This window comes from Marmota marmota, unplaced genomic scaffold (assembly GCF_001458135.2).
Source record: "Marmota marmota marmota unplaced genomic scaffold, marMar, whole genome shotgun sequence".
Classification (NCBI taxonomy): Eukaryota; Metazoa; Chordata; class Mammalia; order Rodentia; family Sciuridae; genus Marmota; species Marmota marmota.
Window position 1 is genome coordinate 5,161,976 of NW_026000223.1, and position 27,670 is coordinate 5,189,645.

Sequence of the window (27,670 nt, forward strand, 5' to 3'; positions counted from 1 at the left end):
AGAGGTTTGTCAATGAAGTAGACTGGCTAAAATCTCACCTTAATGAGTGGTAGTAGGAGGGATCTAAGCCCAAGCTGTCCCACTCCAGAGCTCATTCTCTTAGTCATTGCCAGAACCTTTTGAGCTTCTGGTCAATTCTAAGGAAGCTAAGTTAGGCTTGAGAGGCAACGAGGTTTGATCATTACCTGGCTTTGGGAAGATGAGAAATATGTGAGTAGAATTCAAAACTCTAAAAACTCTAAAGGATGTTGAGATAGATAAATTTTATTCCATTTCTGAAAGATAAATTCAGAATGTGATTCTAAACAGAAAACATATTCAATCAAAATACTCCACCTTTGAATTTAGTTCCCAGAGGCTATACTGTAGTAAAATACAATAAAAATGTAAGTATTAATGTAAAAGGTAATTTTTCTATTTCATATAGTCATGTGTTATGGCTTAGATGTGATGTCCCCCCAAAAGTCCCATGTAAGACAGTGCAAGAAGTTTAGAGGAGATTGGGTTATAGCTTTAGCCTAATCAGTGAATTAGTTCCTGATTGGGTTAACTGAAGTGTTTTGTTTGAAGAGTTTTGCTGGAGGAGATGAGAATTGGGGCATGGCTTTGGAGTATTTATTTGTATCTGTGAGTGGAGTCTCTCTCTCTCTGCCTCCTGGTTACCATGATGAGAGCTGCTTTACTCCACCACCCTCTCCTGCCATGATATTGAGCCTAATTTCAAGCCCTGAGGAATGGAGCTGGCCTTCTATGCGCTAAAACCTCTGAAACCGTGAGTCCTCAAATAAACTCTTCCTCCTCTCCAGTTTTCTGGTCAGATCCTTTAGTCATAGCAGTGAAAAAGTTGACTAAAACATCATACAAAGAAGGTTAAGGATTATATGATTAAATTAATGGGGATTCTTGGGGTTCATGTGGAGGAGAGATTTCTGAAGTGATAGAAAAAAGTGGTCTTTTAACCAGCTTCAACAGTCCTCCCCCAACTTATTTATATTTTTTATTTGCTTAATGAACTCCTTCTTTTAGAGAAAACAAAGGGGTTTCAAAGATATTGTAATGTCTATGTAGTTGGGTATAAAGAGGGCATAAGGTGGTTTCTATATAAAAACATGTCTATTAAATTATTACACTACCAAGACCAAGTTGTAAATGTGTTTGTGTGGCACGGCACCATGTCTCAATTTATCATGCTGCCGAAGACCACTACCAAAGACACATTCTTACAAAGACAGTGAAGAAGAGTGAAAAAGGAGGTCTGTCCCTACACATATTAGACATGGAAGGTGGGATCAGGCATGCTGTGGCTTCATTACTTATCTGGGTGAATTCTCACTGGTTCTTAGAAAATTTCACCATTATCCATAAGTAGACTAATTAGATCTAATAAGAATTTAAATTATATTTCTTCCCATGGAAATTATTAAGTAGGAATGTTATTGTCTGACTAAGAAGAATTTCTTGAACTTTGTGAGACTGAAATCTTGAAATATGAACACTGGCAAATAAATCATATTTGTTTTTTGTTTTTTGTTTTTTTCTTTAGGGTGAGGGCTTTCGACCTCATCCCACCCTTTCTCCGCTCCTGTTTTGCAAAATCTGGGAGAGGAATAAGTACTCCTTTTTAGTACCTACTTCAGAATTTCCCTTTATCATTAAAAATATAGATAAAATTTTTTTGAGTTGACTTGAAATGGTTCTTATCATTTTTCAGATCCTTTTCGGGTAGTGCAATGAGAACAACTTTAAAAAATTCATAGTCTGGATAAGCACCTACTAAGTGTCAGGGTTGTGACTGTTAGCTTGAGATTCATTCAAGAGCTCACTGGAGGGGAGTCCCTTCCCTTGTGCTGTTGTTCCAGTAGAAGAGACTACTACTTATCCAAAACATGAGAAATGTGTTTTAGATATAAGTACACAATCTAGGAAGTTGGAATGTGCTGGGTGTAGTCATCCAGTCTCAAAGCTTTGAGAAAGAGCTGAGAATGTAGCTCAGAGGCATAAAGTTCTTGGGTCCAATTCCCCAGGATAGGGCTTCTGGAGAGAAGGAGAAAGGTGGCATGTGGGAAGTGCTGTGAAAGAAGAAAAACTCACAAGGTAGGCACTGAAGAGGGGCACTGTCAGGATAGGCCTCTGTGAACAAGTAGCATCCGAGCCAGTGTGAAGAGCCTGAGACTATGGACTCTTTTATCCGGAACCTCAAAGGTTCATCCTCTCACTCAGACTCAAGGTGCCAAGTTCTCACAGGCCCTCTGTGTGTTGTGCCTCCTCTCTTCTCCTTTATTCTCATTCCCTGCTCTTGGCCACTTTTCACTTTCCCACCCCAACCACATGTCCACTTTGGTCCTCTGGTACTCCTGTTGCTCTTTCTTGTGCTCGACATGGCCTTCCTTAAATATCCATGTGCATTCTCACCTCCTCACCTTCTTCATCCTTTACCCTCCTGGACCTCTCTTAATCTATGATAAATTGGAATTCCCCCTCACCCCAGCATCCTTATCCCTCTTTCATCTTTTATATTTCTCAATGCATTTATTTATCATCATCTACCATGCAGTATATTAACTTGTTAAAATATGTGTAGTATTTTATCCCCAAAATGTCAACTACTTGAAGGGCAAAAATTCTGTCTCCATTGATTACTAAGTATTCCCAACTCCTATCCCAGGGGTTGGCAAAGAGGAGGTACCAAAATTTTGCTGAATGCTACTGATGTGCACATTGTGATTATTTACCTACCAAGTGGGTTCTTGTGAAGTCCATGATAACAGTTTGCTTTTTAAAACTAAATGGTGCATTAAACTGGGAATTTTGTTTAGGTTTTTTAGCATCTTTAAGATATTAAAAAAAAATACTTCACCAATGCATTTTATAGAAATCTGACAAAGTACATTGGAATCAATTGGTTATGTCTATACATACAAGCCACATAAGGAAACTGGTGGTAAAAAGGAGGGGAGGAAATCTCCCTAAGAAGGTGGATTTAATTAAGTTTTTCAACGTGATATTTCAATAATAGAACCCTGGTTCCCTCCCATTTCCTCAGTGGGATCTATTTGGTATCTCAGCAACGGCAGGAACTTGGACACGCAGAAGCCCCCTACGGGAAAGAATGGTTGAGCAGTGCACATGTGAGACTGCAGACCCAGATAGCTGGTGTGCAATCTTCTCTCTGTCATTAACTTGCTACAAACCCTTTTAGCCTCCCCATGCCATCACATACCCATCTGCCAGACTCTCATACAGTAAGGCAGTGAGCAAATGAGGGCTTTTAAGAGAATCCTTGGAAAAAAACCATTATCAAGAACGCCACAGTGATCCATCTCTGCATCAGAGAGCAGATGGAAGTCACTGCAACCAGCCAAAAAAAAAAAAAAAAAGTCAAAACCCAATGTATGCTTCCAGGCTGCTTGTGTACAGCATCCTAATCGAAGGGACCAATCTTGTGGTTGCTCAGACTGAGGTAATGATAGAAAAATGGTCTTTTGCTCCTTGTATCCTGACCAGAGAGATGCTACTACTCAAGTACAGCCTCCACATTGCATTACGTTGTTTGAATTTAGCATTTCTCTAGCATTTTATGTCCAGAAATATTTTCTCTTTCCTTAGTGGCAATTCAAACACAAAGAGAAATCAACATTTTAAAATTCAGATAAGCAGGAGTTGGTTTACAGTTAGAGATTTTGAGCACACTGCTTTTGTGTGATAATATTTGAAATTTATTTCCACAAGTTATTGCACATTCATTTCTGGAGTTTTCATTGCAGAAAATTGCCAGAAGGAATGGATTTTGTCTTCTTCAGCTGGCAGAACAATTTTCCACCTGTCGCCCAAATATTTGATGAGAAGGATTATGTTGCTGGCTCTGAAAGTTTATACCGTGGATCCTTCCGAAGTGAGAGGGGCTAATGAAACTACACCCTGATATCGGAGTCCGGCTTGCTAAAGTGTCTATGAAGCTGTTGATGGATTTCTAGTGTTTAGGACAGTTTCTGAAAGACTAGCTTAAATGACACAAACACACACATGGTTTTGATCCTGAAGTTGCAAAATGATGTCTTTCATCCTTTATGCTGTAACCGTATTCTTGTATTCAGCAAAACTCTTATGGCTTTGCCAAAGATCTGAATTAATTGCCTGAAGTTATTGTTGTTCATCTTCCTGGTAAATGGAACCCAAAAGAAGCAGCGGTGCATGGGTATAGATGAAATTGTCATTTGATTTGGGGTTCAAGTAATTTACTGTCCCCATTGAGTTTTATATTTCTCCATAGTTTGTTAGGTATATAGCCACAGAGTCAGTATAATCAACAAAAAACAGATTTCAAAAATCCATGCATAATGGCAGTAACCTTTTAAACTGTCAGAATAAATATAAAACTGTTTTTTCCCTTGTTTCTTTGAACGCGTTATGGACATCATCAGTAATAATAATATTGCTGATGTCAGAAGCATTTTTGTGAAGCATAGATTTTACTGTGCCATAACAGGATCCTTCATTTGGCACTAAGGAAGGGTAAACTCCTTGGGCTGATGTGGACATTCCTGGATGCTGAGATCCTCATTTGGCTTTTCGGCTCTTATTTTCTGCTACAAACCAGCCCATCTGAACTGTTGTCCCCTGCATATTTCGTGCAAATGACTTAATTTCCCACTCTGATTCATGCCATTTCTCATACTGCTTATTCATCAAATTTCAACTTTGCCTACTCGTCATGACCTAACTCAGATTATAATCTCCTGAAGAAATCAACTATGAAACAGACACCAGGAAGTAATAATACCTTACTTCTAAACTCGGACCATTTCATTGATGTTGTTTATGGAGTTCCAATCAGTGGCATACACATCAGGAATAAGACAGATTCTGTGTTGTAAAGCATTTTGTTATTGTTAATGTGCAAGTAATAGCCTTGCTTCTAACTTAATTGCCCATTTTCTCCTGAAAATCTGGTCTGATTGCACCCAGTGTTTGTATTTCCACAGCTCATGACACTTGTCTAAGTCATTGGTTGGTGGTCCACCAGGAACAGAGTCACACCATTAACTTGAGAGCCTCAGCAGTCTGCTAGAAGCCACTGTGTTGACCCCAGTCTTTCCTATATCACATCATTAACCAGTGGATGCCAAAAAAGGATTCACATTATGGATATGCAAGAAAAGGTTGATAGTAAATTCCTCAACTTTCACCCAGCTCTCTGCTGCCTCTCTCAAATGCTCCTGTCCTGACCTTCTTGTGCCTCAGCCTCTGGGCTCTCTCTTCCCCTTCTGTCCCAGGACAGATCCTACAGATGTCTTCATTTTCTTATTTATGTGCTTCTTAAGCATAGATGATCCTTCTTGAGTGAGAGGTATTATACAAGTGAATGAGCAATCCCAGGCTGAACATGCTACATCTTGCTAATTTTACTGAAGTGTTAATTTTACTTGAAAATATGTGACCCTTTGTTGTTGATTTTTGTTGCTAATTTAGATATATTGTAAAGCAGTGAAGGAAATTTGTCTGAATTTTAAGATGATAGCAGACTGATATCTTGTGTGTTGCTGTTCTCCTTCCTGGCACCCTTAAGAAATCTGCATTTGTTCTTCTTTGCCAGTAGGTTTATTTTTGTACAAAAACTTAAAAAGCACTGATCTAAGACTGTGATATTATCTTGACTTTTTGTAGTTGATGGATTTTGTTTCCTCTCTTTTCCTTCTGTTATGGTTTTAATCTGGAATGTCCCCAAAGTCTCATGTGTTCAGAGTTGGGAGTTTTGGGGATGTGATTAGATCCTGAGGGCTCTGAAACCATCAATGGATTAATCCATTGATGGCTGGATGGACTGTTTGGAGGTAGGACCTAGAAGTAGATCACTGAAGGCATGTCCTGGAAGGATTTAGCGTCTGTCTCACCCCTTCCGTTCCCTTTGTCTGCTTCCTGGCTTTAGTGAGCTAAGCAGTTTCCCCTGCCACACCTTTCCACCATGATGTTCTGCCTCACCTCAGACCCAGAGAAAAGAAGCTGGCCAACCAGGAACTGAGACCTCTGAATGGAGAACCACAATGAATCTTTCCTATTCTTATGTTATCATGTACTTGGGTCAGAGCAACAAAAAGCTGACTAGCATGCTTTCCTTTCTAAGAGGTCCCCTTTGCTCCTCTTGCCCCCAAACCAAATATACCTCCCCATCTTCAAAAATATGCCTCTCTGTAGCTTCTCTAACCAAGGCAGCTAGAAGGATTTATCTGCGGGCTCTTCATTCACAGATTCAACCAAGTGCAGGATTGTGCTAAATGTATACAGACATTTTTTTTTTATTTGTCATTATTCCCTTCATAATATAGTATAACAACTGTACAAAACATTTACATTGTATGTTTTATAAATAGAGATGATTTAATATATGGGAGGAGGCACATAGACCAAATGCAAATACTCTACTATTTTATATAAGAGACTTGAGCATCTGTGGATTTTGATATTTTCATGAATCCTAGAACCAGTCCTACAGACAGCTGTGTGGAGTCTCTAGACTGTCATGAAATCTTGTTCGAAGAATTCGGGAACCAGATACATGGGTAGAAAAAGGTTGAAAAAGTAGAAATCAATTCTTCTTGCTAGTGGGATGAGAGTTCTGAAATAAAGAAAATCTTAACCTGGGGGGAAACTGAAAATAGGCAATATAGTTGTCATTGTTTCCTTTGCTTTTAAAGAGAGGGATGAAGGATTGGGTGTGGACACCTGATTAGGACAGTATCATTTACTTGTTAGTGTGTAGATGTGTGTTGTTCCAGAGCTGCAAGAGATTTGAGGGAGAGGCCACCATCCTCTTGATTTGGGGGTAAGGAAGTAGGACACAATGGTCTTGCAGAGCAGTTGGGCGTGAGTACAGTTTTTAGAATTTCACAGAGCATAATGCCAAGTTCATATTTCATATGAGGCATTTCTTTGATTTGTCCTAAAACATTTAAAATTCAGTAGGATTATATTGGCAATGATGGATATCTTAGTTTTTTAATACTGCTATAACAAAATGCTGTGTACTAGGTGACTTAGAAACTACAAGGCTGGGGCTGGGGCTGGGGCTTGGGCTGTAGCTCAGTGGTCGAGAATTTGCCTGGCACACTGAGTTCAACCCTCAGCACCACATAAAAATAAATAACAATAAAGCAAAGGTATTGTGTCCATCTACAACTTTAAAAAAAATCAAAAATATGTGAATTTATAAAAAAAGCAATTCTGTAGTCTGATAAATTCAAGATCAAAGTACCAGCAGATGTGAGGTCTGATGGATGACTGTTTTCTAACTGTAACCTCTGGTTGAGGAAGGGGGCAAGTCATCTGTCTGGTGCCTCCTTTATAAGGGCTCTGATCTCATCCAGGAGTGGTTTCCAGTCATCACCTAATGGGGTCTCAAAGGCTCTGACTTCTAATGCCATCACCCTGGGGCTAGGGTTTCAACATATGCACTTTAGGGAGACATAAACACTCAGTTCATCACAATGAATTAATCAAAGGCTTTGGTTATTTGTTTTCTGGTTTTTCTTTTTTTTTTAATACAGAAAAAGAAAACTCTCATGTCCCCACCTTTTACCAAGACTATTATTAATTCCTATGTAAGTATTAAGTAGCATTATTTTCCATATTGGTTTGATGTATTTTCCACAAGAGATATAAGCAGTATAGATTATATTGGAGTACTTTTTCTTTCCATCTTCCTTCCTTTTCTCATTTTCCCAAAATAACTCCTCTTAGTAATTTAATATCTATTTTATTTTATATTTTAGCATATGTTTATGTAATTGTGAGTAATATACATCACATTGCTTTATGACATGACTGATTTATAAACATTTACAGAAATAGAGTCACATGGAATATATTGGTCTGCAACTTTAAATTTTTTCGCACAACATAGATTGAGACTCATTCTATGATTGTACAAGATAATCAATGGTTCTTTCTTACTGCAGTAGTCAATGAATTATTGATTTATTACTTCTGTTAGTGAAAACAGACACATTGAATTTAATTTTTCTTCAGAAAACTCCTAGAATATTGTTATGCATGCTTTCTTTGACTCGTATCCTAGTAGAAATTTCTACAAGTGTTTAATTATTTAAAAGTATTGGAGAGAATTATTATTTAACAAAAGTTGTTTGGTAGAAAGAGTCCTTTAAAACAAGAACTCCTAAGGAAGACATGGTCAAAGGAATTGAATGTCTTTGATGTGTACCTTTCGGCCCATGATCAGGACTAAATTGAAGTCATCTTAGAAATTGTTTTGTTCTTTGAAAAACTACCAGGCTAGTTGTCTACAAATCACTTTGGATACATATATATGTATCTCAGAACATTAGAGTGGGGGAAATTTTAAACAACTTTTGACTTAAAATCAATTATAAATGTAATGCCACAGAATAGCTGCTTACCTCTACGGTTAACCCCTTCTCATCCAAAAATACTGATTTAAAGGTTTCTTCCTGTATCCTCAGTGGTGAGTCTAGTCTCTAAACCTTTCTTCTAGAGTTTCTTTCATATATATATATATATATATGAATGTATGTGAATATATGTGTATATGTATATACATATAATCAAAAATATGTGTGTATATGTATATACACTTAATAATTAAGACTTTTCAGACTTATTCCTATCTTATTTATTTTTTAGACCTTAAAGCATATATTTATTTAAGATTTTACGATTTTAAATATATATAGTTATATATGTGTATATTTAAAAACTTCTAAAAGCCTTCCTTACAAATACTGACAGCATTACCTCACATTTCTTGAATAACATTTTCTGCATTTATTTTTACACAGTATGAATATATCTGTTCCTTTATTAAGGAAATATATACTGATTTGTGTCCTTTCTGCTCAGCAGTCCTCATACATTCATAATGTGCCCACATGTACACAAACATTAGTACAAGGTGGCTAGATTGTATTTAGCATGTGGACCAGTAGTTTGGCTGCTTATGCCTGTGGATATGTTGTACAAAGGCAGATTTTGCTATCTGTGTAAGCATTTTTTTTTTTAGTGGATCCTAGGGGGAGGGGTATAATGAAGTACACCAGAGGACATGTAAAGAATATTCATTGTGGAATTTTTTCCAATTTCAAAACAGAACAAAAAGTAAACAACCCAGAAGTCCATTGACAGCCTATATGAATAAATCATGATATATTCACACAGTAGAACATGACTCTGAAAATGCATGAACTCCAGCCACAATTGTTGGTAAGGATGAATTTTAAAAACAATGTTGAGTTCAAAAAAGCAATCAGAAGAATATGAACGGCCAATAAACATATGAATAGATGTTCAACATCATTAGCCATTAGGGAAATACAAATCAAAACTGTAATGAGTTCCCACACACTGGTATGGCTATAATAAAAAAGACAGATAATAACAAGTGTTAGTGAATACGTAGAGAAATCCGAACCCTCATATATTGCTGATAGTAATGTAAAACGGTGTTACCACCAGGAGGAGGCTGGCCATTCTTCAAAGTTAAACACACAGTTACTGTATGACCCACCATTACTCTTAGGTTACATACCAAGGGTAATGATGACACGTGCTCATAAAAAACATGTTCATGAATATTCACAGGAGCATTATACATAATAGTGAAAATGTCCCAAATGTCCATTAACTGATGAATGGCTAACCACTAGCATATTCACACAATGGAATGTTGTGTAACAATATGGGGAATAAAATACCAAGACATGCAGTTATGGGGATATACTTAAAAATACTGTGCTAAGTGAAAGGAGACAGATGAAAGGAGATACTTATACACAATTTCATTATGAGGAGAGCCCAAAATAGCAAATAATAGAAACAGAAAGTGGGTTAATAGTTTCTAGGAGCTGGAATAGAGTGGAAGTAATCCTGGTATTGGTTCAGGATTTCTTTTATGGTAATGAAAAGTATTCTAAACTTAGATTGTGGTGATATTTGCACAACTCAATGAACATACTGAGTTGTACAGTATAATTTGGGGAATTTTATGCATGTGAATTATCGAAATGCAAAATTCAGAGGCATGCATGTATGCTGCTACAGTTTTTATAAGGTTCATGAGCAGTCAGAAGCTATCAGCTCAAAAGTCTGTTGTCTTGGATTTTGTGTTCTTATGGTAAAACCATAAATATAAAGGAGGGATTCTCCCAAAGTAGAAAAATCCCCACCATAAAGAGATATTTGCTACCCCTGAGATTGAGACAGGGTGGAGGTCTTAAAGAGTATTGCAGATTAATGGTGCTGGGAGTGTCCTTTTTTCTTGGATTGAGTGGTGTGTTTATTTTATGATAGTGCTTCATTTCTAATGTTTACAATACATGTATTGCTTTAATCAATGGTTGCTATTAAAAGTCCTGTATGCATCAAATACTTTCTAATTACTGTTTGAATGCAGCCTTCTGTACCTTTTGGAGGAGTTGGTGCATTTATATCAATAGAATAGTTTGTGTTCCTACTAGTCCTGTTCATTTAGAGAGACCTGTAGGGAGAGACAAAGGCGATGTCATGAAGAGATGTCCCTTGATTGAGCAGTGCCTTAATGAGTCTTTGGCAGTATGTGTCTGTATTAGAATATGAAGAGAATGAAATTTTATTTTCTAAAACTAAGGATTTTTTAATTCCTTCTTTGAGACAGAACAGGCAGAGAAGAAATGGATAAGGAAGGGTCTCCCCAAAATGACCAAACTATATCATGTTGGAGAAAACAATTTTTTTTTATGAAAATGGATATCTGTTATCTAACTTATGTTTTCCTACAATGTAAAATGCCTTTCAGCTTTGAGGACTATGGATTAAGTCAAATCTTCAACAAAGACTGTATAAAATTGTTGGGCCATCTAAACATTTTTTTAGAAAATCATGAAAAAGAATATTCTCTTGGACTGGTTGATCTATGACAGAAGAGGAATGGAACAGATGAAGGGGGAATTAAAAAGGTAAACTAATGAGGAGAAGCAGGAGCTAAGAAAATGCTCAGCCTTCCAATCTTCAACTCTAAACTCCCTGTTGAGATTACCAGCTGTTTGCTCATCCCAGCCCTATGACTTACATCCTCCAGGGATGCTGTGTTGGTGGGAATTCCTTGGAATCCTATTTGAATCATAAAAGGTACTTCGCCCCTGGGTTGCAATATTGTCCCATTACAGACATCCCCATTTAATTCTTTTCTGTTTCTATATGCCCATTTTTCAAAATTGTAAAAGTTACATGGTATTTTAAGCAACTACTCTAAGGGTGTTATTGGATCATGTAAATTGGATCTCATCAGCATCTTAATGAACAAACTGTCTTTATCCCAGCCTTAATCAAAATGTTTTTTTAAAAAATTAGAGCACTGATCAGCTATCAGGCTCTGTGTGCTTCCCTCAGATATTAAACTTAAGATCCTTTGAGAAACAGTACACAGGATTGATTGCACATCCAAAATCTTAGAAGTCATGACTGTGCTTCCCCACACTGTACCCAACTCCCCTTATTCATCTTATTGTCTTCATATAACATCTACTACTTCAAAAAGTAACATTTACAAATGTTCAGTTTGCTCTGAGAGCATTTTTGGAGTAAATTCTGTAACAATGCATTAGATAACTGATGTTGTACTTGGATGCCTAAAGTCTGATTTTAGAAACCACTTCTCTAATCAGTTGTATGCCCACTTTGTGGTAATCTGATCCAAACTCAATTCTCCTAGTCTTTGATGAGCTCTCATGTGGAAACAAATCTAAATTCTGTCAAAGATTGATGTTTCCCTTGCCCTTTTTCTGATCAGTGGCACCCTCACAGAACTCCAAGAGCTTGTGAAGATGATTACAATGAGCTTGTGATTTCAACCAGTTCCTGAAATGCCTTGGGATATTTTTACCTTGTGAGCTGTTTAAGCAGAGAAGAAGTTTCATCTAGAATGAAAGAAATCATTTGAGGCAACTTTGGATTTAAATGTTATTTTTTTTTTCACTTGAAGCTTGGATTTATATGGTAGAAAGAACTCTATTAGAAGATGTGTTTCTAGCTGTCCAAATTCAACTCTGCTATAAACTACCTGAGGAAAGGTACACAAATTACTTAGAGTCTATGATTAGTACTTTTCTTATATTGGTTGGTCTCTGTAGTCTCTTCTGTTAATATGCAGTGCTTCCAGAAATTAGACTGAAATACTCAGCTCTGTTCTGCCTTTTTCATTACAAACACACCCCAAATGTCCATCTGAACCCTTTTTTTTCAGCGATTTTTTTTAAACACAGCAAAATATTGACTTGTACCCTTGCTCTGATTACTTGCTTGGATAATCCTGATGAGTAATATTTATTAACTCACAATTATCTTTAATATCTACCAACTTAATTAAGTGTATTAAGTAATTCTATACAATTCTTTTTCCTTCAACTGCTTTGGTGAGTTAAGAACTATTTTTACTTGGAATTGCAATGGTACTGTTGCATTGGTTTACTGGAACATTAATTCACAATTTAAAAAAGTAGATATGGAAAGACATTGTTGTATAAGTAGATCATTTTCAAGAAATGAAAGATTTGATTATAAGGAGGTCACATGGATAAAATGCAATCGAACTTTCAGAACAACTTAAATTACTTTTGGAACCTCTGAAATTAGGAATGTATTCTTTCAACTCTTTTTTGTTGTTGTTGTTTTAATTGGGCAGAAAAGTGATGTGTTGCTTCAAAGGTATTTAGTTAGAGTAAAATCCAGTTCGGCTATTTAAAAAGAATATCTTCTTTCCTCTCTCTGCCCTGGAGCGTTCATAAAGAGTCTACAAATATGGTCTGTTATTTTGTGGGTTTCCCAAATATAACTGGCATAATTATCTTCATATTTGGCTCATTAAGCATTACATGTTCCTGTGAGTCACTGCTGCGTGACAATGGCCCAGCAGTGGAACAGCTCCCTGAGAAAAAGGAAAAATGCACCAATCTGTCTTCATACTTTTACTGTTAAGTCTCTCATTGTCAGTTGAGAAAGCTGCTTTGATGTATAATTAATCTGACTAAAGTCTGGTGTGTTCCAGTCTCTACTAGAAAACTAGTAATCTGCATTTGCTACAGGCCCAGATCTTCAGCCAACCCAGGGTCCATATTTATCTTGAAGGTTTGTGTTGTTCCCTGCAGTCATTCTTCAGAAAGTAGCTCCCTGATTCTTTGGATACTTTAGTTGTAATAAGAGCAGAGACGACCTCATCAATCTCACCTGGTTCCCTTACCACAGACACTGGCTCAAAAGAACTTAGCACCTTGGAAGTCAAATGGATTCCTTAATGGGTGGATGACTCTGCCAGAGCTATGTTTGTTTATAACTGTTTTATCTGGGACTAGTGGGGGTGAAGGACTACATTCTTAGGGTACAGTGGAAGATGAGTAAGTTACTTTTTATATTATTTATATTCTCATCTCTACAGAATTATATCCAAGAACTTTAAGTATTGATGATGCCTGTGGTTATTGGTGAAGAGTTCTGCTTCCCCACATGTTTAAATTTGAACATTAGAGAAGCACGCCAAGGTATATAAAGCAGGGTTTATTTAAAAAGGGGTAACATGGACTTTTCCCATGAGGGAGAAGGGGGCCATAGCTAGTATCCTGGTATCCTAAGAAGCCAGGTGTTCTGCTCTTTTTATATGACCTAGGCTTCCTTTGTTCTCCTGTCTTTTCCCCCTTATCTTTCTGCTTCCTGCACCTGTGACTAGACTCAGGAATGCTTGGTGGGAGGGCCAAAAGGTGAGAAACAGGTGGGCTGAAGGGGGAAGGGCAGGATGGAGTAGCCAAGGACACATTAACAATCTTAAAGCTCCCTGTAGGGAGGGGCAATTCCTGCAAAGAGTTACCTTTGCAGCAGGTGGGAGCAGACACAGTTTCTTGATTAGGGTGGAGGAAGGGCTCTGTAGGAATTAACATTTCAGTCCCTCAGGGGACAGTCTCCAACTTCCCAGATTCACTCAAAATAGGCCTCCTTGGTCCAACCTGACTTGATTTACCTATCTATACTGTCTGTCGTCTAATTCTGGCTTCATTCCGAGATGAAAGATTTTCCCCATATGGGATTTTCCCTATATGGACCAAAAAAAAAAAAAAAAAAAAAANCCGCTAAGCCTTATTTTTTTTAATTGACCAAAAAAAAAAAAAAAAAAATGCAAAAAAAACCTCTTTCTACTTTTTTGCCATCTAGGAAAAGAGGATTAACCAGGAGGGAGAAATGTTTACCTCATATATACTCTTCCTGTAAATATTCAGATACCCTTTCCCATTAAAAAACAAAACAAAACAAAACAAAACAAAAAACTGGATGCTGATACATCTGATCTTAGATGGGCCTCTAGGACTCCCAGGCATAGTGCCTTTCACCCTAGCCCTGACTGTGAATCAGTGTGTATGTGACTGAGGCTCTGAACTCTGCATGCCTTCACTTCTGTTTTCATTTTACAGTGGAGTTCATCCTGTAGTATACTGTCACCTAGAAAAAGGATTTTTTTTTTTTTAAAGAAATTGGGGACATTTATAAATTGCATTGTGATACATTGAATATTAAAAATTGTTGGCAATCTCTTTGTTTATATTTGTTTCTGAATTCCTAACTGATCTTTTTAGGATCTTGTCTTATGACTTTACCTTGTGTACCTTCAGAGCTCCTTCTTGTCTTGCCAGTGGCATGACCAGCAGATGAAGAATCCCTTGTATATGATGATCCTTATACTCCAGAGTTTCTTCCAAAAAAAAAAAAAACAACGGACTTCCTTTATTCAGTTCCTGCTGCTACACAAAATTATCATAGACTGGGTGACTTAACAGAAATTTATCATTCCCACTTCTAGAGTCTGGAAAGCCCAAGATCAAGTGTCACAAGATTGGTGGCTGCTGAGTCCCCTCTTCCTGGTTTGCAGTGGCCATCTTCTCCTTGAGTCCTCACATGGTAGAGCAGAGAGACATAGGAAGCTCTCCTGAATTTTTCAATAAAGACACTAATCTCATTCTTGAAATTTCCACCCTCATGACCTGATTACCTTCCAAACATCCACTTCCTGACATCCTATTGGGCATTAGGCTTCTAACATACATGAATTTTGGTGGGATACATTTAGTTGATCATAATGCTTAATCATGTTTACTGTGACTTCTGGAAACATCGAGATGTTTTTATATTTTTACATATATTATCATTTGTCCAATGGAAAAAAATTCTAAGTCTCAGTTTGCCTTTGCAGTTATCCATTTCAGAAATTGTGTTATAAGGATAAAATGATAATGCATCTGATATCTAGGATTTTTTCCAGTAAGGAACCTACCATATCTTTGTCAGTTTTCTCTGATGCTGTTGTGCCCATGTCTGTGTCATGCTGTTAACTTTAAACCCTGTCTAAACACTGATTCTTAAAGTCTTGACAATATATTGTCTTTATATTTGGGCATCAAGTGTGCTTTATTCCTAATTTGTCATAATGATATAAATTCAACCCCTGATATGAAGACCAACTTCATTGGTCTTCAGTTGAAAAGACCTTGGGCCAATGGTTCTATAACCACTTAAAGATCATTACAAATATATGCTTACACATTCACATAAATCCATACATGAAATATATCCAGTCCCATGTTTAAGATACCAGAAAATATGTTCATCTTGAAACTTTGCAATGTCATTGTTTCTCTAATCTAATATTTGGAATTGTTGTAGAAACTATATTTGACCACAAGAGCACTGGAGTCAAAATTATTTTAATCAATATTTGGGCCACTGAGGTGGGGGGGAAATTCTGAGAGAAGGAGAAAAAAATTAATAGTGTAATGACACTAGCATTCATTACTGTCTCTCCTACTTGCCTAATGTGAAAAGTTTAGTATTCTGTGGACTCCCCACATATTTGCCCTGCAAGTCACCTTAGATGTTAGAGAATGTTTCATTCTTCCTAGGGCTCATTGACCCATTTGATTGATGATTTAATATCTTCCTTTAAAGTACCAACTAATGTTGGTTTTCTTTTTTAATTTCAAAAACTGTTCAGTAGTAAGACAGGTCATTACCGATCTCCTGACCTAGTCCTTGGGTTTCACCAAAATTAAGTGCTTGCCATAAGCCATAGATTCATGCATGCTATCCACCTGTTGGTGATAAATAGCAGACTGTAATTAACCAGCCACATGCACATGATTATCTGATTCACATTTATTTGTATGTGAAGGTAGGGGGCTGAGATGGCTAAATAATTAAATCATACAATGATGTTAAGCTTACTCTATTAGAGTGATCATTTCCTTTTCCTCCCATTCTTCTTGCCAGCAGATCAGGATTCACCCCAGGGTGATTAAGCTGATTAGGTAATACTAAGATACTCAAGTATTCTTTTTTGTTTTTACTTACTTTCTTTCTTTTTTTAGTTCTATTGTTTTTTGTTTGTTTGTTTGTTTTTGTTTTAGTGCTCTTAGAGTCACTTTTCAAGGTACAACTTCAGGTCTTTAAATGATATACATAAAGCTCTTTACCATACATTATGTAGCAAAGGCAAGCAGCTTTAATCTTCTAAGTTCACCTGGGTCCCCAAATTGGTTACTGGATTATTAGCTCAGACATTTCTTTGTAAGGAAAAAGTATGTAAAATATCCAGGCATTTCCTAGATTGTTGCTGAGTAGACTGGGCTCTTACTCTGCAGTTTCTCTCTCATACCCTGCTCCCCACAAAATAACCAACATGATAGAATTCTACCTCTCTATTTCATTCTTCACCATCCATGCATGTCTTAACTTAACTTTAATAATTAACAACAATGCCTTTTATAGATTGAGTACCTTTAGTATCATCGTTTAGTACATTTGCAGTTTAGTTCATTTGCAGCTGTCTGCTTGAATGTACACAAAAGCCTTGTACTCCTATATTATTCTCTCTTCATCTTGAAGAAGGCTAATGTAGGTTAGATATCTTCCTTCATAGTCAATTAGCAAGAGAGCCTGGATTTGAATCTAGCTCCATCTAACTATGAAGCCCATGTTTGTTCCCTTTTTATCAAGGCTCTCTCTTGATAAAAAGATCTCAAGTGGAACAATATTTTGTGCTTCCAATGCTGCTCAGTATAAATCTGTTTCTGACAGTGTCTAGCATCTTCTCTAAGGAGGATAAAGAAATTAAGTCCCTCTCTGTTGTACAGGTTCCACATCCCAATCAGATAACTGTCAAATCAAATCAGGACACAGCTTCAATTGCTGGACACTAGTGCCATGTGGTCTATCGTCAGTCTTTACTAAATACCACATCCCAGCAGGCTCAACTAAATCTGTGTATTAGGAAAAATAACAAAGGAATTAAGGGATTTCACATAGGCATCAAAACTTCATCCATATATCAACATTTTATGTGATTTTCAGAAGAAGGACTTTGTTGCACAAAGAAGGTCATCTCATTAAGAAATGCAAAACAAATCCTGTTCCTTTCACTTTTCTTTATGAATCTTCCATGTAAAATATTGATTTTAAAAAAACAGATACATATTCTTCCCTGCATAAAACCGTCTTTTGTCTAAAGAAAACCATTCTGTTCAGAATTGAGTTGCATTTGGAATAGTGAAACTGATGTCTTGAATGCTGTAATTAAATTAATGAATTGGAAGACATTATAAAAAGCCAAGTGCTACTGCTGTCATTTAAGTCCTTGATCTTAAGACAATGGAATCTATACATTTCAGTTATGATTTATTTCTTTTTATATATTATAGAGCTGCATTTTCCTTAAAACCATGTAAATATAACATTTCAATGATAAGAAAAAAACTGTGAATAAGCAATGGAAATGAAGGTAAATGAAAATAGTTGATACACATTTTAATATTTAATGTTGGCTAGTAATTGAGAAGTATCTATTAAACAATTAATACTCCTTTAATGCACCAATTAAAATATATCTCAAAAAGATTATGTTTAAAGCTGGTGAGGATAAGGAAAACTGGTAAATCCCTATGATACTAGTGCCTGTGAATTTGCATACTCCTTTTGGAAATAAATCTAGCAGTGTGTCCTTTGCTTTCAGTATATCTTATTGCGGATATCATGGTCACAAAGTTTCAACACAGTTTCATTTATTTATTTATTTTTGATTTTTAAAGTTTATTCAAGGAAATTTTATTGAGTCTCAGAGCTGTTTAGCCACTGGGGATATAAATAATGAACAAAATTCTCACATCTGTTGCTTTCATGGAACCTACAGTCTAGAAGAAGGTGCATCGATATACATTAATAATTAAACAGTAGTACAAAGTATTATGGAAGGGCAAAGAGGAATGTAACCAACACGGAATTTTTGAGGTTCAGGTAGGGCTTCACATAAAAACCCTCAGATTAGCAGAACCTTAAAGATGTGAATGGGCTATCAGGAAAAGAGGGGAACATTTTTAAAGCATGTGTGCAGGCAACAGGTAAAGAGTGCTGAGATCTCTGATAGCTTTAAGAGGCAGTCCTTAAAGCTATCAGGTGGTGAAGTGATAAGCCATGAAGCTAACTAGAGCTATAAAGAGGAACCTGATCATAGAAGGCATGGTCAGTCATCTTAAAAAATGGGGAAATTACCAGAAGGATAGAAGCATTTTAACTCAGTAGGATGCTTTTGAATTGTATTTTGAAAAATTCATGCTAAATTGCAATATATAGAAGGAAGCAAAAGAAGACAAGAAAGAATTATGGCCAAAGACAATTAGGAATAGTGGTAGTATTTGAGAAGAATGATGGTGACCAAGAGAGGCATAGAAATGTGTTAGTCAGCCTTCCATTACTGTGACTGACATAACCAAGAAAACAACTTAGAGTCTGAGAAAAAGTTCACTTAGGGGCTCACAGTTTCAGAGGTCTTAGTCCACAGTCAGTGGGCTCTATAGTTTTTGAACTGATGTCAGGCAGAACATCAAGGTGGAAGGGCATGGTAAAGGAAAACTGCTGAGCTCATGGTAAGCAGGAAACAGAGAGCAGTGAGGAGCCAGGGAGAAGATATAGTCCCCAAGGGCATGCCACCAGCAGCTCACTTCCGGCAGCCATGCCCCACCTGCCTACAGTAACCACACAGCAATCTGCTCAAATTTAACCCATTAATGGATTAATCTTCTGATTAGGTTATAGTACTCACAGTTTTATCATTTCACCTCTGAACATTCCTGCATTGCCTAACACATGAGTCTCTGAGGGGATAACCCATATCAAAATCATAACAATAGGAATAAGAATGAAGAGCAGACATAGAGTTTGAAAGAATATTTAGGAGACAGTCAATATGGTTTAATTAAAAAAATTGAATGTAGAGGTGGAATGGTGGAGAAGTAGATGATACCCAGGTTCTAGAGTCATTCTTGGATTTACAGAAATTAGCCAAAGCATGAGTCTGTGAGAAGGTAGGCAGTAAGTTCTTCAGGCATATGGAAGGTATTTGGGATGTTTTGGTGAATATGCCAGGAGACAATTTAATGTATGGATTTGAAGCTCTGGAGAGAGACTGAAAAGAGGTAATAAATTTGCACATAATCAAAGGATAGATCATAAGTGGAGAATTGTATCAATGAAAGCTAAAATTTGGGTATAGCTAAGTGCTATAGGGAAATAATAAAATCATTGACATAGCTATTCTTAGACAACCATAAAGTTTTAGTTTTATGAGACGTTAATACTAGCATGACAAAATAAGAACAGATGCCAAATGTATGTGTACCAGTATACACAGGTCAAAATATTAAGACTACATAGGAAAAAGATACTGGAATGCAATATAGCAAATTATTAGTAGCATTGTTTTGGGGGAACTTGTAGACAATGGGTAACAATTTTAATACATATTTTATTTTTGTGTAATTTAGTTTCTTATAAGTTATACTGTTCGAAATACTTAAATAGATCATAAAATGTTAGTGAATATATTTTTAGTTTTATTGGTTTTATTAAAATGTTGTGCAAGTTCCAAGCCCCTCATAAAAGGTAATTTATAAGATTATTTTCCAGGTAAAATTTCTCAATAACATAAAATTTAGTTGTAAATTTAATATTTTATGTATCACCAAAACAAAGCAGTGTTGTAGAATGGGTAAAATACTTTTCAAAATGTCAGTACATAGGTTTTTACCCTGAATCTGCACCTCAGTGCTCTTTCCAAGTTGCACAAGCTCCAAGGGCCTAGATAACTTTTACAGTAAGAGAGTTCCAGATTTTATCTAAGGTGACCTCCCACTCTGTTCTGTGTCCATCTCATATACAAAAAATTCTTTCTCGCCCTGTTTAGTCAGTTCAGCCTGTATTTAAATTTTGTGAAATGGTCAATCTCAGTTTTTAAAATGTGACCTGACATCTAATGGAAGAATATTTATTTTAAAGGGAATTTTATGTTTGTTTCTTGTATTTCTGTTTTCCACCTTTTGTTTCTTCTTTTTGTCATAAAATGATTGAAAGCCTCTGCTGTATTAGTGTGCAGAACATAAAACACAAACTTTTCCCGAAAGGTAATTTTCCAAGAATGAAAAATAAGAGAATGATGTTTGATTGTTTGGTTTTCTGTCATTCAGTGTTGCATTAAAACAACCATTTTTCCATAACTATGAATGGCCTCCCTCTTGAAAACTGTCAGTTACAAATGAAAAGTGATAACACTTTGAAAGCAAAGCCTTTCCCAATTTCCAGTAGGTTTTCAGATGAACTTGAAAGCTAGTTAATGGTCCCCATTGACACACAAATGTATCCATTGTTGGGGGAGAGATTGAACAATTTATAAACTTCATTCCATACACTCTTATCAACAAAATAACTTTTTTTAAATTTTAAAATGAATATTTTTATAAATCTTTGATTTAATTACTTTCTATTTTTTTCTGTAGGGCATATTTGTTATTTGCTTTTTCCCTCATTCACAGATTTTAAGACTTCACTGTTAGCATTTTGTCTTTGTTCCGTAACTATTTTTAGTTTGTAAGCTCCTAAGGAAAGTTAACTATGTCTTAGTCATGTTTCTATCCCCAGTACCTAGAATACTATCTAATCTTAGTAGCCACATACGTATGTCTATTAAAATTATATATTATAGCTGGGTGCAGTGGCACATTCCTCTAATCCCAGTAATTTGGGAGTCTGAGGCAGAAGGATCAATTTTATATATATATATCAATTATATATATATATATATAAAATATATTTATATATATATATATATAAACTGAATATTTTAAGGTAAATTTTAATAATTTGGGGAATAATGAATGTGCTCTTGTAAGTTCTGCTGAATTTTGGAGTTATTTTGTTTCTAGAATTAATAATGGCCCTTATAGTTTCTTTGAATGTGTTGTAAGCATTGCTCAGCGTCTTACAGTCTTTCATCCTGCAGAATTTAAGATCTGCTCACTGAAATAATGTCCTTGGCTGACAATATATAAAATCAGCACAGGTAAGGTAAACTATGAAAATCTAATGATATAAAACACTTCCATTTTTATTAGGGGTAGGAAAGAAGGCAAAATGGTTTCCTAGTCAAAAAGGGAAAGGAAGGAAGGAAGGGAGGAAGGGAGGGAAGGAAGGAAGGAAGAAGGGAGGGAGGGAAGAAGGAAAGAAAGAAAAACATTTATTGGGGCCTTAGAGTAAGAGTTTGTTTCATAAATTGTATTAACAATTTGGTATATAAACTTCAGGCTGTTGTTCTGCATTAAACAGGTACAATGCATCCCTTATCTAATTAAGTAACCATATGGAGACAAGTCACATTTACATATAAAATAGAGAACCCAGCCCTCATGTGATGTCTTTTAGATTATGTAACTTACTTTCTTGGGTGTGGCTTTCTTCTCTGACTTTCATATTGCCATGGATCAGTATGCTCATAGGTCACAAATGGAATTTAAAGAGCTAAGTAAGGTGACTTACTTCATTTAAATATTTCTGAGAGAGGGGCCCTGGGATATTATGAAATCTCCTGTGTTTAATTACTACTTGCCTAAGAAAGCCAATAGTTTTGGGATCTGGCAAACAGGAAATCCAGTGTGTTTTATTACTCTGCTTTGCAGGATAGCCACATGTCTAGTGTATGGCATAACCATTTGCTACATGTGTACTGGTTAAGTGCTTTTCTGCTTGTTTTCAGAGTTCTTAACCTAAAAGAATTTTACTGGATTTCCTGTAGGTACCAAGTAGTAAAAAAAAAAATGTTGTAAATAACAGTTCATATCACAAAAAAACATGAGAAGAATATGATAATAGTAAGCACAAAATTGAAATGTAAGTCTTAAGAAGTTTGGGAATTGGAATCATAGGGATTCGAATTATAAGTCTTTTTTCCTATTTATGCTATAGTTTATGATGAAAGTGGTAGTAATGGTGGCACATGACATTTATGTAGCATTTAATCATTGACTACATTTGTTAAATATCTCTATTTAATATCACAAAATACTAGTAGATTTTAATCATCTATTTTTATGGGTAAGAAAAACAGGCCCTTGGGGTCAACTGCCAAATGCAAGGTTACAGTAAACTAGACTTGGTCTGGGGATTTGATTCTAAAGTTCTTCTGTGTCACCAGATTGAGTGTTTGCATTGTTTTGTGGTTGCTGATTGCAATTTGAAACAAATACCATTATGGTAAAAATAAGAGCATACTCTAGAGACAGGAGATTTTTTTTAAAAAGTATATTTAAATGTTATGGCCTCTCAAGAAAAAAAAAAAAAAGTATAACTTAGAATTATTCAAACCTGTTGAAGCTCAACTTCACTCATCATATCACCCCATGGGTGGTAGTCCAGGCTGTCATGAATCCTGATTTGGGGTGACTGTGACATGCAGTGTGTGCATTTTCATTAGTAATTTAATACATCAAGTTGTCAATATCCACAGTTTTTTTGTGGTTAAAAGGGGTGGAATGACAATGCCTCTGTCCCCTCCCTTTTTTCTTGCAGAGGTACACTGTCTTCTGTTAATAGTCCTGTGTTTTAGTTGAAGGTGTGTTTGTTCAATATTCCTGCTTAACAAGGCATATGGATTTCCAAATGATACGTAGAAAAATCTTCATTATTTTTTTCTCAAACAATGACTCTTCTTTGACTTCTTCTGTTTTTTATTAAACTCAGGACCTTAAGCATGTGAAGCAAGCAGTCTACCACTGAGCTATACTCCATTCCCTGAATTTATTCTAACTTTGGTGAGGATGCCTCTTAATTTGAGTAGAGTTGGTTGAGTACTTGTTCTTTCGAAATATTTATTTTTCAAAATTTTCTCTGGAATGTGTCCATAACAGCCATCCTGGCCTGTCTTCATAGGCTAGATGACAGGGTAACTACATGATCTTTAAGACAAATGTCATATTTAATGGAAATGGTGAGATGCCATGCAGATAATGTGTCCTTTTATTTCATCTTTTTGGTTTTATGAACTGCAAGCAGACACTCACTAAATCACAGTAGCAGGCTTGCAGTTTTTGTCACCTGAACTGAAATGGCATTGTGAGCTGGTTAGTCAGATACCTGTATTCAAATTCTGAGTCCACCCTTTACTGGCTATATGGCCTTAGACTAGACATACAATCCAAGCATTTCCTCAAATGCAAAATGGGATATTTGCAGTACTGGCCTGGGAGTGTATTGAATCCAGGTAGAGGGATATTGCATGACCTGTACCAATCAGTAAGTGGCAGTTTTTACTTTTATTTCCTGCTGGCTGAGTTTTCACATTCCTTAGCTTACCAAAACTCTTTTCTTATATGCTGTTGGCATTGGCATTTATAAAATGAAGCTTAGAGTTCTGGCTTTTTGTTTTCAAGGAGAAAGACCAAGCTGCATCCATGGGGAATATTTTTTTCCACAAGTAACAGAAAAATCTTGACAATCAGACGTTTTAAGCAAATAGGGATTTGTTAAAAGCCATCCACTAATACCTGGGATGGGTGTCTCCTGGTGTTGCTTCTGGCTCTCAGCCATTTCACTGTGGGACTTCCCCACAGTCAGGGACTGGATTGTTCCTTCTGTACTTTTCCTTATAATCTTCCCTAGTTGAGGAACATAGGGAGAAGGACAGTACCACCCACACCTTTAATCAGGGAAATAAGAGCTTTCATGCAAGTGTCTGTTTTATGACTCAGTGGCTAGATGAGTGACACTTTACCATGCCCACCCCCAAGGATGTCACCTGAGTCCTGACTTTTCCAGCCTCTTCTGTAGAAGTGATGTGGAAGAACACAGTTGGGTGGCCTTTGTCACTAGCATTTGTCATACAAGATCTTAAAACTTTTCTCTGAATTATAAAGTAATTGTAAATGTATTAAGATGACAGTTTTCCTGAAAGCAGAAAAGTATTCTTGCAGTCTCCTACAAAAGTATTTATTAAAGTAAATGACCTTCCCCCATGTCGACTCCTTTCTGATGTACACACTCTGTGAGCAATTTCAAGCCTCTAAAATGGTTCCCACTTCAGCTTCTATTCCTCTGTTTTTTTCCCTTCTCTTTCCTTAAAGAATCCCCTAAGAATTTCCTGAAGAATTCAGTTCCAAACCATTAGGTAGGGCTGAGCCTGATGGGCATGGATGGGGTGAGCAAGAGGAAGGTGTCCTGGTCCTATGGGGTAAGGAAGGAGTATCCTGGAGAGGCTGCTTGCAGAGGGATCCAGACTCCTGGCTACCAGGAATCCAACCTCAGGCAGGGTGTTGCTGCCCCATGATTAGAGCCTGACCCCATGGGTGAGTGGGGAGAAGGGACCTTCCCTGGATAGACAGCATTAGATAAAAATCACTCAAACACTTCACTATGCAAAGCAAAAACAGGAAAAATATCTTGTGCACCTTTTCCACTTACTTCCTTTATTTGTTGGAAGAATGCAGTTAAATGATAATACATATAAAAATGTATATGTGTATGTACAATCTCTCACCTTCCCCTGCATTCTAATAAATCATTTTCCTTTGTTTCTTGTTTTCATGGATCCTAGCCTTTGATGTATGCATGGTTTTGACATTGCTTCAGTAATAATTAAGATAAAATGTTCCATTCTATTATTTTTTCTTTCTCTCCTCTGAACATTAAGATTGATTGACTCTTAAGGAAGGTCCTTGGGCAGCCAGGACACTTACCCTCAGACTTCTTCATTCCTCTCTCCTGCATACTTTATCTAAAAGGCATTAAGAAAATGGCACGAGGGTAAACTAATTGCTTTTAGATCTATGTTTTGTGAGTTGATAGTTAAAACTTGATTTATTATGTAATCTACTGCCTATGTTTTTTGACATTTTTATTTATATTGGATAAATGTACTCTTGTTATTAACTTAGAGCTATGACCCCTTTCTCATCCCCCTCCCTTTTCAGATTGTTACTTTTCAGACACATTCATATGCATTCCTACCTGTTAAGCAAAAATGCATCTATCAAAATGTATGTCTGCTCACTCAGGCTAGCTCTCTAGGTTTGGATATGCTGTGTATGCTTTATCAGGTGACCCTTTAATGCAACAATGAATTACTTTGGCCATAGCTCAAGCCCCTGGTGGGTGTGTGAGCATTTGATGCCCATATAAAATCTTTTAATACCTTTGTCATTTCCTCTAATGCATGGGTTTACAAAATCCTGCAGGGACTTGGTATTTATTGAAGGTGGAAATTGGCATGAGCATCAGTAGTAAAATAAATTAATAAATATTTTACAAAGTCCATTGTAAATAAATTTAATGTATTAAAACACCCCCCTATAATTCTATGATGAAATCGCTCTTACTCCCTATGACCTATACACATTTTATTTTCTGAGTGACTTTATTGTAATTTCATAAAATAAACTCTTTGTCCTTAGCTTTGAGAGTACTTGCTTTATAATGATTTTTTGATGCTTCCAATTGCTTACACATGAGTTATTTTTTTCCATTGCAAATGGAAGGCTTATAATCCCTTAAGCTCTTTTGTTATTTGAGGTTGTTTTTTCCCCTTAACATGTATTTAATAGGGAGAAAATCTTGTTTGGGACAATCAAGCTATTATTATGTTTAATTCATTGCAGTAGCAAATCTTGCTTGTGTGTTCCCTGTGGTAAGGAGACTTGGTTTTAAAACTCAGTGTCTTTTATTTTCTTCGTTATATAAAATACCTGTTAAAGCCCCTGCTCTCCCTGTTTCTTAGTAATTGAGAATTTTTCCTAAATGTTCTTAAAGTAGAACATTACCCCTAAAATTAATGAATTACCTTTGACAATGCTTTCTAGTTTAAGTTGTTGACTTAAGTGTGAATGATAAGACATTCCATCCCAAATGTAATTGATGGCATGCAGAAAGCCAAGCTGGGTCACAGGCTCTCTCCTGGGAGTTGGATCTGGTGGGTGTAATTGTTTTTCAAGTAGTTCACTAGGTGACTTTTCTCATTATAGGTTTGAACAGTGGTTTGGTCTGAAGGCCTATCCAACAGCTTAGTTGACCTTGGTATTGAAATCTTTGCTTTCTTTAGTCTTCTAGTGGGATGGCTTTTGAAAGCCACAGGATACCTGTCCTGGCTGTCTCCTCGATGCTCACCACTCACACATCTGTATCCCTGATCTTGTGGTGTTTCCCAGGATTTAAGTCCTTGCTGAATGTAGAGAAGAGGCAGGAAGCAAAATCTTGGCTCTAGCTTTTTCTTTTTAATAATGCTTCATCACTTCCCTGAGGTTAAGGGAGAGCCCTATCTGTGCCTTCCCTTTGAACAGATGTTATCATAGCTGCTAACTACATGGTCAGAGCTATTTTACTGCTGTGTTTTAATTCTCAGCCTTGATTAGTGCAATTCCTAGTGTGTCATGGTGAAGTGCTGGGGGCAGAGAGTGGGCCGAAGGCAAGGAGAATGAACCCACATTCATTTTGAAGAGAGAGTTAGTTGGTGAGTTATCTAAGGTAGGATGCCAGATAATCCAGTTTCATAGGTTTAAAAAAAATGGGGAACAGTTTTTAATTTGGGGAGCTATCTTCTGACTGAGTACCTTCTACCATGATCACCTTTGTTCACTCAGATGTGGGAGGACAATATCGATTCTCCTCATTTTTTTTAAAGATTTTGAGGCAGTTTGCTGTCTTTGTTGACTCTTCTGAGATGATGACTTGCCAAAGTGAACTTGAGGTCAGACCAACCCCACAAATATTTATCCCACAACACTCAGATTCAAAACTCAAGTTTTAGGGTTCTCATATTCATTATTTTCATTTGTCCAAAAGACTCAAGGTCTGTACACCCGAAGGTACTATATTATGCTTGCTGAGCTTCTAGAAGATTTTCATCTATGCCAGTCTTTCAGGCATATCATACTAACATGATGAGTTTTCCAGCCTATGTTCCTAAAGATGGTGTGAGTTCAGTATTTTGTTCTCATTTATGAACTTTCAATTTAAGCTGTGTTCTGATGTTCTCTTCAATTTCATAGGAACCGACAACAGTGAAGTTCTTCCTGATTCCATCCCATCAGCTCCAGGGACACTGCCTCATTTCATAGAGGAACCAGATGATGCTTACATCATCAAAAGTAACCCTATTGCACTCAGGTGCAAAGCAAGGCCAGCCATGCAGATATTCTTCAAGTGCAATGGCGAGTGGGTCCATCAAAATGAGCACGTCTCTGAGGAGAGCCTGGATGAGAGTTCAGGTAAGAGTGCAGAGCAGTCTGCTGACTCCATGACAGCTCCCCACCTCCCCCCCCCCCCC

General features: G+C 36.7%; 1 protein-coding gene across 11 annotated transcripts in view; it reads left to right on the forward strand.

Moving 5' to 3' along the window:
- The window catches only part of Unc5d (unc-5 netrin receptor D), a 499,601-nt gene that overhangs the window by 249,389 nt on the left and 222,542 nt on the right, over positions 1 to 27,670 (forward strand). For all 11 annotated transcript variants that reach the window (XM_048792780.1, XM_015501255.2, XM_048792783.1 and 8 more), the window contains exon 2: positions 27,393 to 27,611. In XM_048792780.1, the coding sequence (XP_048648737.1) occupies positions 27,393 to 27,611 (219 nt within the window). The remainder of the gene's footprint in view (positions 1 to 27,392; positions 27,612 to 27,670) is intronic.